This window comes from Dama dama, chromosome 21, assembly GCF_033118175.1.
Source record: "Dama dama isolate Ldn47 chromosome 21, ASM3311817v1, whole genome shotgun sequence".
Lineage (NCBI taxonomy): Eukaryota > Metazoa > Chordata > Mammalia > Artiodactyla > Cervidae > Dama > Dama dama.
Window position 1 is genome coordinate 16118330 of NC_083701.1, and position 14303 is coordinate 16132632.

Genomic DNA, 14303 nt, shown 5'->3' on the forward strand with positions numbered 1-14303 from the left:
GGGGCTGCTGGAAGGGCGGGGCAATACAGGGCCGTTTCCGCTTCCGTCGAGGAGAACGTGGGGCTGCAGTCATGAGTCGTTTCAAATTCGTGGGTAAGAGTTTGCCAGCATTGGGGGCATTTCGGTTCCCGGGCGTCGCGCACCGCTGCTAGAGGGCCCAGGACGTGAGCTCTCCAGCTCTTTGCCGGGTTGAAAGTGCACCCCTCGGAAGAGGGCGCGGGGAGGCCTCTGGGTGCTGGTAATGTTCTGGTGCTCAGTCTGGTGCTGGCTTCACCGGTATGCTTATTTGTGAAAATTGACGAACTTCGCAGTTATGACTTGTGCTCTTTCCAACATGTTGTTGTATTCAATAAAAAGGAAAAAAAAACTACTAAAAAACTCAAAGCCAGACGTTGTATTCTCCTGTAGCCTCCGTGCACCTCCCACCCCTTACCGTTTGTTTGGCGGAGAGGAGGATGGGGTTTGGCTTCGAGGGACGCGGTCACGCACTGATTCGTATCGTAGTTCATATCACAGTTACTGAGGCCTCTGGTGGGCCAGGCACCGGACCAGGAACACAGGTACCTGCCCTTAATCTGCTGGCACCAACACCTGGTGGGGAAACTGGAAGACACACACAATGGGAAGAGAAACAAGTTCTGTACTTGGCAAGTACACTAACCATTCAGCATCGGTAGAACAAGAGAGGGAGAATTCGACAAGGACTAAAGGAGTAAGCGTATTTAGTACCAGGCACTCAGGAAAGGGGGGGGGGGGCGGGGGCGATGGGGGGCGCGGACATTGTGAGAGCTAGGATTGGAAGGCTGACTTGGGACTTGAATGTGTTGCTGAGTTTAATTTTACTGTGTATAGAGGTTCACTGGAGGCTTTTGACAAGGAACATTCCTTAAGCAAATCATTGGGTGCCAGTTTCCCATTGGGAGCCTTGGGCTGTGGGATACAGCAGTGGGTAAAGCAGGGCATGCGCCTTCTTTGTGAACTTTCTAGCTACTTGATGTGGGAAAATGACAGCCCTTCTGTCGGTTTGGTAGGTCACAGGGAGAGGCAGGGAAGCACATCAGAACTTGAGCAAGGGCATTGGAAAAGGGAGAGAAATGGGGGAGAGGTACAGATGCAGCATTTAGCAGCTGAGTGTTTATGACAAGTAAGGGAGAGTAAACATGATTCAGGTTTGGGATAAACACCTCAATATGAAATGGAAGCCTGATTAGTTTGGCAGTGGGTGGGCGATGTAAGGAAATCCATTTGGATTAGGTAAATGTGAGAATCTTAACAGGACATCAGGTGGGGACAGTTACTGGCCAGTTGGAAATGTCTTGCATTCAAAGAGGTTAGGATTATAAACTTAGATCTAAGTTGTTTTGGGCAGTTTTTTGTTTTTTTTAACAAAGATATTGTGCTAAGTATGTGGAATTATAAAGAATCTAGTGGTACAGTTAGTACCAGAGGAGCGTGGCACCTTACAGTGCCATGAAAGAGGCTTTTTAAAATACTGTGGGAGAGCCTGGGGTGGGGGACAGGTAGGTCCTCAGAGGTTGTAGACCCTTTGCAGGTGTGGTGTCTCTCAGCCTCTTTATTACAATCTGTGATATAATTGATGGGGTAGATGGGGTGAGAGCCACGAAACACTCCACAAAGAAAAGGAAACACACTTTTTAAAAAGTTTTGTGTTTGTCATAAAAACTTAATCCTTGCCTCAAGTTGTCTCTTTAAATCCTTTCTCTAGCCTCCAGAGTGGTCTGTATAAAAGTCAGCTACATTTTTCTCCTGCTTCAGATCTTTTAGTTACTGTCCTCAGAATAGTTGAAGTGCCTTAACGTAGCATTGGAGAAGGAAACGGCAACCCACTCCAGTGTATTCTCTGGAGAATTCCATGGACAGAGGAGCTTGGTGGGCTACAGTCCATGGGGTCGCAAAGGGTCGGACACAACCGAAGTGACTCAGCACACAGCCTAGCATACAAAGCCTTTCTATGGTCTGGTCCTTCCTGCTTTTCCAGCCTCATCCTTTTTATGCTCTATAAACACTTGGAGGTGCTGTTTCTTGCTTCCGAAAAGGTTTTAGAGTGGCAGTTTGAGACCATAATGTCCCCGCTGTCTCTCATATCCTCTTGCCTGGTTGATTTTTACCTACCCTTTACTTTACCACATTATTTTATAATTAAAATACTTATGTATCTGCCTTTCCCATTAGTCTACACTCTTTTAAGGCAGATGCTTGGTGGTATTTGTCTTTGTTCCCAGGGGCTTATCTAGTACAGTGACTGTTCAGTGGAAGTATGAATGAGTGAGTAGAAGAAGACGTGTAATTTCAGTATAGGTGGTAAGAAAATTGATAAAAGAATCTCAACCAGATAAGCTAGAGAAGACTTCTTACAGAAGGTGGGTTTAATTGAAAAGTATTTCTTTCTGTATGCTCTTCATTTCCACTCTCCAGGGGTAAACAATGTTTAAAATTTATATCCTTCCATAGTTTTTCAATTTATATGGAGACATAAAAATAGGCAAACATATCAGATGTGTGTCTCTTTATAACAAAAATGGGATCATACTATGCATTCTATCTTTGTTATGTGAGTTTTTTCCATGCCGTTTAAAAAGTTCTGCCTATGACCCACTACACAAATTTCTGCCTATAGTACTCATGAGCAGTACTTTGGAAAACAACCTTTTAGACCCATGGACAGTTGTTCCATGAACAAGCTTTACATGTAGCAGTTGCATGAAGAATTACACCAGTGGAGGAAGTTCCCTTGTTGGTCTAGTGGGTGGGATTCAGTCCCTGATTGGGCAACTGAGATCCCGTAAGCCAAAAGGTGTGGCCAACTTTTTTTTTTTTTTAAATAATAGAAAAATTAAGCCAGTGTTATAAAAGCAACCTTAGATTTTTATTTAGGAAAGCTGACTATCGCCAGGTTGTAATCCTACATTACCCCCCTCTCAAAGCGCATAACCAATGGCTGCCTGTGTTTCTAATCTGGGGAAGGAGAGCATGAAGCAGAAGTATTTGTGTTTTATGGGAAATATTGCTCCCTCCTAGGAGACACTTCAACATTGTGTCTTAGGTTATACTTGAGACTGATTTCTGTGATATTGTCTGCATATCATACCACAAGTGACCATCTCCTCAATTTGAATAGCAATAAGAATCTATGCTTAATCATTGCAAAGTAATAAAATTTGGAATGGAGTGGAGCTCCCTTTTCAGTGCTGGTGAGTTCCTGCTCTAAAGAGTAAAGTGGCTCAGTCTGATTTTTTGCAATCCCATGGACTGTAGCCTGCCAGGCTCCTCTGTCCATGGAATTCTCCACGCCAGAATACTGGAGTGGGTAGCCGTTCCCTTCTCCAAGGGATCTTCCCAACCCAGGGATCGAACCCAGGTCTCACGAGTTGCAGGTGGATTCTTTACCAGCTGAGCCACCAGGGAAGCCCTCCTGCTCTACAACTCACCCACCAAAGGTCACTTAAGGGCCCAGAGTGAAGGATATACCCCCGGGTGATAGGGGTGATGGTAGTGGTATGTAAATCTTGATGCATTTACAGAATTTCTCTGGATGTCTTGTGTTTAACTTTGAAATAATATAGTGCCCTTCTAAAATTAAAAACTGTGTTATCCCCAAGATTTTCCAAAGTAAAATTGATACTCCAGGGAATCTCAGGGTGTTACATACTCTGGAATAACCCTCGTTTGAAAAGCAGAGGTTTAGAAGATTCCCATCTAGTAGCCTCTCTGCCCACTCCCATCAGATGAACCAGTGAGAGAGCAGCTTGCAGTAATTAGTAACAACTACCTCAACCTCAGGTTGATCCTGGGGGATCAACCAGCTGGGGGCTCTTAGGGACTGTCAGGAGCACTCCCCTCAGTGTGACGACTAGAAATGAACACAGACATTGCTGGATGTTGGGAGCAGGGTTGGCAGGGAAGGGAGAGGTTAAACAAAGTGAGGGACAGTAAAATCACTCTCCACTGTGAACCTCTGCTCTACAGCACAATGAATTTCTTCCAGACTTCTACACACACCTGTGTGTGGGATGCCCTTTCTGTTTGAAGCTTTTAAGCTTCAGCTTTCTACAAGATCTAGATCTTCTGTGAAGCTTTTTCATCATTCTTGCCAAAACTGTTTGTGCTCCTTCTTGGCACTCTGAAGCACAAAGCTGTAAAGTGATTATTTACAGGCTTAAAAGTGTATAAAGCTCCTACTATATACCAGCCATTATGCTAGGTTCTAGGGATACAGCATTGAAGAAGATAAACGCTTCTCGCCTCTTGTTGCTTACAGTCCAGCTTATTTTTTTTTTTTGTTTTTTTAAATTTATTTTTTTATTGAAGGATAATTTACAGATTTTTGTTGTTTTCTGTTAAACCATCTTATTTTATATCACAAGTTTTATTTGCAGTTCCTATATAGACTAAATTCCTAGAAGGCTGGGACCAAGTGACAGGTCTTGTTCATTTCTATACCCCCTAACTCCTTACATAATATTTTGGCATAGTGTGGGTCTTCATAACTATTGGGTGAATAAAGAAAATAACTTATTGCCCTCCCTGCATCTCCACTTGTAATTCAGTTTCTCTGCATTGCAAATAGGAACTCTTGACTGTTTCCCGATGAACTACCCTGACTCCATTTGCCCCCTTCAGATCCCACCTTCTACAAAGACACCAGAACGAGAGGTCCAGAATACCAATCTTGGAAGCCATCAGTGCTTCTTGGTGCATCTGGTGTTTTAAAGACAAGCATCTGTAACATGGTTGAGTTTGCTCTTTTCTGGTCATTCGCCTCTCTGCACTTCTCTCCACGATCACTGTGTTATTTCAGACCCCGGATGCTTTATTTCTGCTGCTTCCTCTTATCTGCAGTTTCCTGTCTTCTGCTGGGTAACTCCCAACTTATCCTTGAAGATTCAGTTCAAGAAGTGCTTCTTTCTGGAAACCTCTTTTGGACTAATTATCAGACTAAGTTGGGTGGTCCTCCTGTGTGTCCCACAGTGCTAGTATCTACTTATGATTTCTTTCTTTAAAAAAAAAACAAACTTGTTTATTTCAGTGTTTAAGATACTGTGTCAGATCTTAGTTGTAACACACTGAATCTCTGACTCTAGTTGTGGCTGGTGGGCTTAGTTGCTTTATGGCATGTGGGATCTTAGTTCCCCAACCAGAGATCAAACTTGCATCCCTAGCATTGCAAGGCAGATTCTTAACCACTGGACCACCAGGGAAGTCCCCTAATTGTAAGTTCTTAATTGGCTATTAAGGAGTATGCCTTGCCAGTTCTGCAGTGAGTTTCTTGAGAGCCGGACTACTGGCTTTCATCTTGGTATCCCAAGTGTCTAGCACAGTGACTGACAAGCAGTAGGCACTTAGATTTTGTATGAATGTGTGAATGAAAAGGTTAGTAACTGGACCTTTTATTAAAGTAAAAATTTCAAATAGAGGCCCTCCATGATGATGTGTTTTGTTTTTGCTTTCCACAGATATTGGTATCAACTTGACAGATCCTATGTTCAGAGGAATTTATAGAGGGGTTCAAAAGCATCAAGGTAAACTTTTCTTTTGATAAGCTATTTATGAAGACAAATTTTCTGACCCAAGGGAGAGCATAAAAAGCTTAACCCACCCTTAAAATTGAAATATTAAAGGATTTATTGTGCATCTTGGCTAAAACTATAAACAAAGTGAAACCCATATCAGCTATATTGGTAAACCACGGTGATGAACATGTGTAAAATGTTATCAAGTTTACAACTTTGAACATAGAAACTGAGATAACCATGTGCATAAAAGGCAAGCCATAGTGCTTCCGGTTCCTCCGCGGAGGCACGTGAAGGTCGGTGAGTTGGCGCAGCGTTTGTCTCCGGCCGCGGGGCGGCGCTTGGATGGATCCCTCCTCATCGTCGTCCTCCGCGGCGGGTATGGGCTCAGTCGACCCGCAGCTGCGGCATTTCATCGAGGTGGAGACCCAGAAGCATCGCTTCCAGCAGCTGGTGCACCAGATGACGGAACTCTGCTGGGAGAAGTGCGTGGACAAGCCTGGACCAAAGTTGGACAGTCGGGCTGAGGCCTGTCTCGTGAATTGCGTTGAGCGCTTCATTGATACAAGCCGGTTCATCGTGAAACGACTGGAGCAGACGCAGAAATCCAGGGCAGGCTTCTCAGAAAGCCTTTCTGACTGACCTCAGCATTACCTGTTGGAAAAGGAAGGTAGTTGAAGAAATGAAGAGCAGTTGATGGGATGGTTGAAGAAAAGGCTGTAGGGGATTGGCTCCCACCTTCGTCACTCTTGGGACGGCCAGTCCTCTGAGAATGAACAAAGACCAGTGTTTGGTGTGGGTGGAGATTTAAGGGTTAGATGTGTTTGGGGTTGTGTTTTTTTAATGCTAATCTTGTGAAAACAACTGATAGATGAATGGAAAACTACTAGATGAATATTACTCTATGTGGGACGATGCTTTTCTCGTAGTCCCGTTAACTGCTTCTTATAATTTTAATAGTGGAATTGCTGTATAATTTGACAGTGGAACCACATAGGTAATAATCTGTTAATTTGTTTTTTGTGTGGGTTCATTTCAGATTTCTGGGGATACCAGTGTACGTCTTTGTGTCTCAGGGCAGCAGTCTGGGAAGAGTAATTTGGTACTTACCTGTAGGCCTCCTTATCTAGCGTTTGACTACAGGTGATGGCAAAAATGTATGGTATCTTCATACAGTACATTCCAACTTTCTGGATTATCTCCCTCCCTTATACTGTGATTCACTTAAATATTTCTATAAAGTATGGTCTCAAGCTAGGACAGGTTGCTTGAGAGTCTAGAGGCCTTTAGTTAAAGGAGGCTAGCCAGTGAACATAATTTTCATACTAAACTGCCACAAGGAAGAAAGTTAACTTACCGTGAATATCAGGGTCCAAAAAATTTTATAAAGATGTGCCTAAAATGAGAAAATTAAGATTTGGGCCAGTCAGAAACTATTAGCAGTATCAGGTAGAGGTGCATGCCTGTTGTAAATAAGGATAGTTTCCATTTACTGCATCTTTTCATCATTGAAATAAAAGCTTCTAAATGAAAAAAAAAAACAAACCATAAACCCAAACAGACTTTTCGCCCTTTTGGTCAACAAAACAGAAGTACAGTTCACCTATTTTGCCTTATGTGGTTGCTTTTTTTTTTTCTTTTTAAAGATATTGCCAGGTCTTATTATATGATAAGCACTTATCAAATAGTATTGATTTGACTTTGATTTAGTAACTGTGATTTCTGTTTTCTTTCAATAGAGGATAATTAAATTATAAGCGAGTTCTTATTTACCAGATTTTTAATGTGGGCTTCATCTCTTACAGATGACTTACAGGACGTAATAGAGAGAGCTGTTCAGATTGGTGTTAAAAAGGTAATGTTTCATTTTTGTTATTACGATTTTTTTAAAAAAACCTAAATTTTGGTTAAAATACTGCAGATGAGAAAGAGCCAATGCCACACTTAGCATTTTGTGATATGTATTGTCATATTAGCAAGTTAATAAAATAAAATATCAAAATATTATGTTCTCATCAGTTTAAGTGACACACACCTTGTGGGTGGTTCTTCCATGCGATCAGAAATGTGGTAAATGGCCAAGTCTTCTTGAGGAAGTTTTTTAAAACCCATCTGAATTACCAGGCTTCTTAAGAGGCAACTATTAGTAGATTTTATAACATAATTTAGCTTTGGTTAGAAGTAAGCAATCATCAGAAAGATATATCTCCAATCACCATGTTTAGCTTTTATACTGTGTATAACATTTCAAGCAACTGAGAGAACACTTTAATTTTTATGGTAATAATTTGATAATCAGGAGAATTCCTACTACTTTTAGAGAGTTCTAAGCAAATGAATTTTAGCTCTGTCAAATTGTTTGAATAGATATTTCTCTTTAACTGGTATTTTTTAAAGTAGCAAGCTAGCGCACACATGCGCACAGGGAATAAGATTTAAGTTCCATATGGCTTCCTGGCAGCTCAGTGGTAAAGAATCCGCCTGCCAATGTAGAAGACACAAGTCTGATTCCTGATCTGGGAAATCCCACATGCCATGAAGCAGCTAAACTGCTGCACCACAGCTGTTGAGCATGCCCTTTAGAGCTGGGAGCCGCAAATACTGAGCCCCCACACACCCTAAAGCCCAAGCTCTGCAACAAGACAGTCCCCCACAATGAGAAACTCGGGCACCAAAACTGGAGAGTAGCCCCCAGCTCGCCACAAGTGAAAAAAAGCCTGCACAGCTATGAAGACCCAGCCCAGCCAAAAATAAAAATAATGAGTAAATAAAATATATATATACATATATAAAAAGATTTAAGTTCCATAGTGTGGTATCAGGGCACTTAGTAGCTATTGCTTGTAAGTTAAATAAACCTCAGTTTTAAAAAGTGACCAGGTGAGTTCTGCAGGTTGGTGTGTGACAGTCGAAGAGAGAGAAGCATTTTGGGGAAAAAAAAGCAGGAAAGCACATTTGGGAAACTTGTTGACAAAGTGGACTTATTTTATTCCTTTCTGTTTCAGTTTATGATTACAGGTGGAAATCTACAAGACAGTAAAGATGCACTGCATTTGGCACAAACAAATGGTATCCTCATATTACTTTTACCTCCCACAATGTGAATTAAGTTATTTTGAAGAAGTCTTTCTGAGAACTGCCTCAGGTACAGGTACAGCAGATCATGACTGTAGACACAGCAGGAAGATAGACTGATTTCAGTGGGACATGATTAAGATGAAAAAATTCAAAGTGCCCATTGTCATATCAGATGAACCCTCTTGTATTTAATAAGAATTGTTTTAAGATTTCAGTTAATGAGAATTAAGTTCACTAGGCATAGAATTTAACCTCAGATATTCCCGATACAGAATTTTTGTGTGTATGCTGTAATATGTTTTAAGATATGAGTTGCTTTTAAATAAATAGCAAATAGCTCTTTAATTTAAGCTACAGAAGATATTTATTAAAATATTTATCATGCAGATTAGAGACACTGTGCAAGGCCCCAGGAATGCAAGTAACAGTATATAACCCTTCATATGCTCACTTTATAGACTAAATAAATACAGGCATATGAACATAAAGTTTTGGAGTTGGTTCCTACAAGAACCCTAGTTACATAAAACACCATCCTTTATCTGGCATTTATTTACTTAACCTTTTTGTTGTTTGTTTTTGCTGGGGAGGGGCCGGGCGCACACTTCATGTGCTTGACACTAAAGAATTAGGCATTCCATGTTATTTTGCAAAATACTGATTTATTCATTAAAAGCCGTTATTTATTGAAATCTTTTGAAAATGCATACTTCAGGATTCATTGACACTTTTTCTTAGTGATTAAAGTCCTAAAAACATCTTCCCAGAGGCTTTTGATGTGTATAAGAATATTACCTTCCATACTACCTTCCATAAATAATATTACTTCCATATTACCTTCCTTATTCATTATCCCCAAACAGATAGGCTTTTAAAAGGTCTCGGTTCTTCCACTCTTCCACTCCTCTGCATGTTAAAGCAGTTTTCATATTCAGGTCCAAAAATGGCATTAGTATTCCAGAAATTCTTATGTGATTAATCCAGCGCATTTCCAATAGTTTGACTAGTTTATGGGTATTGTTAAAAATGGACCAGTTGAAATTATGTGATATTCTTTTTTCATATTAAATATAAATATGGAAAAAATACTTTGAAAATAATCCTAAGCATTATTTTGTGCTAGATATGTTTTTCAGTACCGTTGGGTGTCATCCTACAAGATGTGATGAATTCGAAAAGAATGACCCTGATCATTACCTGATGGAGTTACTGAATCTTGCTGAAAATAACAAGGGGAAAGTTGTAGCAATAGGGGAATGTGGACTTGGTAAGTGTCAACTTATCCCTTTAGTGTGACTCAGTTTGAAAATAGCTGATTTGTTCTTTACAAGTCATGAGTAATTCTTGATTCTTTTTTATCTTTTCAAGATTTTGACCGACTACAGTTTTGTCCCAAAGATACTCAGCTCAAGTAAGGAAATTTATTGTCTTTAGAAATTTTTGTAAAATCTTAAGGGTGGTTTTTATACAGTTTTTATCAGTTCAGAATGTGTTAGGTTAAGCTTCATGGTTTTTTGTTTTTTTTTCCTTTGTATATAAGAAGTTAAGTGAAGCACATTCCATGCATGCTTGTATGGAGTTTGTGAGGGGTGGAAGAATGCGGTTCCCTATCGGTTTAACTGTCTAATTTATTAGAAACAGGGATGATTTTTACATGCTAGACTTTTGATTTTTGTTTGTTTGATAATAAGTGCATTCATACACGAACCATTCCAGTGAAATAAATTCAGCTGTGGGGCATATGACTTAAAAGATATTTTTTAAAAAATATAGGGTCAATTACCAAAGCTACAAAAGCATATTTCACTCTTGTTGGGCTTTGGATATTGTGATTGGAACTTGAGAATCCTTTTGTAGGAGCCATGTTGAAAGTGGTGTCTTCTAAGAAAACTCCAAGCTCACAAGCTTCAGAGACCTCCTATAATAACATTGCCTATAGCTGTTAGTTGGAGTTCCTGTTGCCAGACTGTTGGGTTGTGTTGAAGGCCGAAAAGAAAAATTGCGTCATGGGCTTAATTTAGGACCTAGGCATTTTGTTGAGTTTCAGGTACAGTGTATTAATTATCAGATGGCAAAACAGAATGAGCTTCTGGAGGAGGCTAATTTAGGTATTCATCTATTCAGTAAATATTTATGGAGTAATATGTGCCAGAACCTGCTGGGAACTCATAGTATACAAAACTATAAATAAGGTGTAATATCTGTTCCTCGAGCATTTAAGAATAAACAGCCCTTCATCCTGCTTAGGTTCTCAAACAAGACAGAGGAGTCTGGATCAGATTCTCTCTTAAGATACTATCTAGCTTGCTCATAATATTTAATAACCATTTTTGTCATATGGTCTTGATTAAGCCAGTGCTTGATGGCCTGAAGGGACTTTATAAGTTATACCTGCCAGAAGTGTACTTCCTCCTGCCCCCTCCCCTACCTACACACAACAGTCCCAGTGTGTCTGGTCCATGGGAAGTCCCCACAGTGAGGAGCAGATTGACAGTGAGTCTGTTGTACCCTGGACTCCAGGGTCCAGAATTCCTGAAGAACCATGACCACGTGACACAGGATGGGGTACTGTTCTATGGACTCTTCCTTTCAGGCTTCACGGTAATAGAGCCTTTCAGAGCTGTTTGGTTGGTAGCATGTTATTTGCTGTGTTTTTTTAGGGACATTTGACTGATTACTGGTAGGATTACTAAATCTCTGTACCTTTGCTGAATACCATGTAGGTCAGTTCGCTTAACCTTAGAAGTTCACATATTCACACTTAAATAGAGGATCAGTTGTCTGTAATAGTTTCTTAGGTTAAGCCCGCAGGTCATAATACCTCCACTTTCATGGCTGTTTTTGGCCAAGATGAGCCTCAGGAAGTGAACAGATTGTGTGGTGGGACCATCAAGGACAGTGGCAGAGTCCCCCAAGATTTCTTGCCCATGACTTTATCCAGATGACATAAACTGATTCTAACATGCAGCCAAAATGCTTTAAACCTGATTAGTGTGTGTATTACATGAAAACATTGATAGTATCAGCTCTGCGGATACTTGACCGTCATCTTAAGATCAGAACTTAAAAACAGTATATGTATAGCAGTGCCATAGTTCATGGGCTTCTGTGGTGGGTCAGTGGTAAAGAACCCGCCTGCCAATGCAGGAGACTCAGGTTCGAGATATTCCCTATGTTGAGAAGATCCCCTGGAGAAGGAAATGGCAACCCTCTCCAGTATTCTTGTCTGGGAAATCCCACGGACAGAGGAGCCTGACAGGCTACAGTCCATGGGGTCTCAAAGAGTCAGACATGACTTAGCGACTAAACAACAACGTATAGTTTATGCTTCAGCACACATGCCAGTTGTCCAGGTGTTGTCCTGTAATAGAGTTGAATTCCATTGGTTAAGTAAATGATTACCAAGTGTCTCCTCAGTCTGATACAAAGAAGAATAAATATGGCAAAAGTCATCACAATATTGTAATTATCCTCCAATTAAAATAAAATTTTTAAAAAAAGACTTGGTTCTTATGCCTCTACAGATAGTAGAGGACATAAATAATTAAATTGGTTGGAAAAGCTATCAGAAAGTATGTGAACAGCAGAGGGAAGGATTCACTTTCTGGGGCAGTCAGATGGTTTTGCTCAGGTGACAGGATGTGACTAAGGCCTCTTCCAGAGCAGGTAAAGCTAAGGACAAACTAAAGTACCATAGAAATTTTAAATAGATGGGCAGTTCAGTTTGAGATTTCATTTTCTTACAAAACATCAAATGACAGTTTAAAAAAAAAATGACACACCAGTAGTAATTCATTTGGATTGTTGTCATAGAAACAGATACCTATGTCATCTGCCTTTGCTTCCTCCTTTCCCATAGGGTGTACTAACAGCATCATCCCTATTCTCTGCCACATAGCACTCTGTCCTTGTTGCCACATTTCTCACACTGTAATAAGTGGGTTTGTGTTAACCCCTTCCACTCTCACAACACATCAGTGTCTCCGAGTTCTTCAAAGGCCCAGACCAAGCCTTCCGTATGTTTTAGTTCCTATGTCACCTTAGCACAGAGCACCTAGTACTCTGAGCACCATGTATATGTGCACAGAATTTTTAATAATGAGGGAGGCATCTTTTTGATCCCTATAGAGCATCATGGATAAAACGTTTATAATTCAGCTTTTACTGGTGAGTCTGTTTGAAGAATTTAGATTTTGGTCTATGCTTACATATGCCAGTTGTCCATCTGACACAATTACTAGTGTGCAGTTTGTTATTGTTTTGCTTTTTAAAGTAAAAACGTATAGTCAGAAAAATGATGTATGAGAAGAGACAAATAGAAAATAAATTAGTATAGTGGATTAGGAAGGAGGCAAGACCAAAAAAAAAAAAAAAAACCACCAAAAACCCGCTACTATGCAGTAGACAAAGTATCTGGGGGAAAAAGAAAGGCAATAGATAACATAGTATTAAAAATAAGACCTTTTGAATCAGCAGATCTTTATGTTTGAATCATACCTGCCTTTTGGTGTTTTCCTTTGTAAATTTCAATTTCCTCATCTTTAAAGCGGGGATACTGTGCCTGCCTTTCTTAACATTTAGTACGTCAAGTCCCTCGTGCTGTGCCTGGCAAAGAGTCAGCACTGAATAAATGTTAGAAATATTGCCATCCTAAAAGAAGACAGTGGCTATCATTTTTGTTTGGGGCTTTTGAAAAGTTGGGTTTTTTGAAGAGAAAGAAAAGCAAGTAGATAAGGAAAAGGCCTGATTTAGATATGGGAAAGTTCGCCCTTAAGCATACCCTGCATTTTCAGTTGCTCTGCCTGGTGCTACACTCCTTTCTTTGTTGCAGGTTAAGAGTTAGGTTCATTTGAGTGGGAGGAATTTGCTTTGGGCATTTTTCTTGGGATTTTAGAATGTTGATACTATATTTAATCAGACATCAGATAAAACTTCAAAATAATCATTTGGGGCTTTAAGGAACGTAAGGGCTGATGGTATGGAGTGTCTCACTCTCCCATTTGGCTGATGTGAGATTAACACTGGATTAAGGTGTACTGCTGGAATGCTTGGGTCTTTGGATTTACATCAAGCCAAATACAGGCATTCCAAAGAGATATCAGGGGTTCAGTTCCAGACTATCACAACAAAGCAAGTCACGGGGATGTTTTAGTTTCCCAGTGCATATAAAAGTTAGGTTTACAATGTATTGTCTATCAAGTATGTGATAGGATTGTCTTAAAAAACAATTCACAGACTTTAAAAATGCTTCATTGCTGAAAAACGCTAACCATCATCTGAGACTTCAGCCAGTCTTTTTGCTGGCTTTTTGCTGACCCTTTTTGCTGGTAGAGGGTCTTGCCTCAGCGTTGATGGTTGTTGACCGATCAGGATGGTGACTGCAGCAATTTCTTAAAATAAGACAACAGTGAAGTTTGCTGCATTGATTGACTCTTCCTGTCACGAACTGTTTCTCTGTAGCATACAGTGCTGTGTGGTAGCATTTTACCCACAGTAGAACCTCTTTCAAAATAGGAGTCAGTCCTCTAAAACTCTGCCACTGCTTTATCAAACTAAGTTTATGTCATGTCATTTCAACAGTCTTCATAGCATCTTCACCGGGAATAGATTTCATCTCAAGAAATAACTTTCTTTGCTCATCCATAAGAAGCAACTTTTCATCCATTAAAGTTTTATCATAAGATTATGCAGTTC

At 40.2% G+C, this 14303-nt stretch overlaps 2 protein-coding genes across 5 annotated transcripts in view; both read left to right on the top strand.

The window, feature by feature from the left end:
* Positions 1-10: 10 nt before the first annotated feature.
* TATDN1 (TatD DNase domain containing 1) overlaps positions 11-14303 on the top strand; it is a 31673-nt gene continuing 17380 nt past the window's right edge. For 2 of the 4 annotated variants that reach the window (XM_061123238.1, XM_061123239.1), the window contains exons 1-6: positions 11-93; positions 5475-5540; positions 7337-7386; positions 8537-8600; positions 9733-9876; positions 9978-10020. In XM_061123238.1, the coding sequence (XP_060979221.1) occupies positions 72-93; positions 5475-5540; positions 7337-7386; positions 8537-8600; positions 9733-9876; positions 9978-10020 (389 nt within the window). In that variant the 5' untranslated portion in view covers positions 11-71. The remainder of the gene's footprint in view (positions 94-5474; positions 5541-7336; positions 7387-8536; positions 8601-9732; positions 9877-9977; positions 10021-14303) is intronic. The other 2 variants (XM_061123240.1, XM_061123242.1) reach the window with 1 other exon arrangement.
* Positions 5573-7055, top strand: LOC133042270 (mitochondrial import inner membrane translocase subunit Tim8 A-like). Its single transcript, XM_061122796.1, has one exon. The coding sequence runs from the start codon at positions 5877-5879 to the stop codon at positions 6171-6173; it is 297 nt and encodes a 98-aa protein (XP_060978779.1). The 5' UTR covers positions 5573-5876; the 3' UTR covers positions 6174-7055.

Excerpts from the sequence above, each read along its gene's own strand:
- LOC133042270 (XM_061122796.1), top strand. The coding sequence starts at position 5,877 with ATGGATCCCTCCTCATCGTCGTCCTCCGCGGCGGGTATGGGCTCAGTC.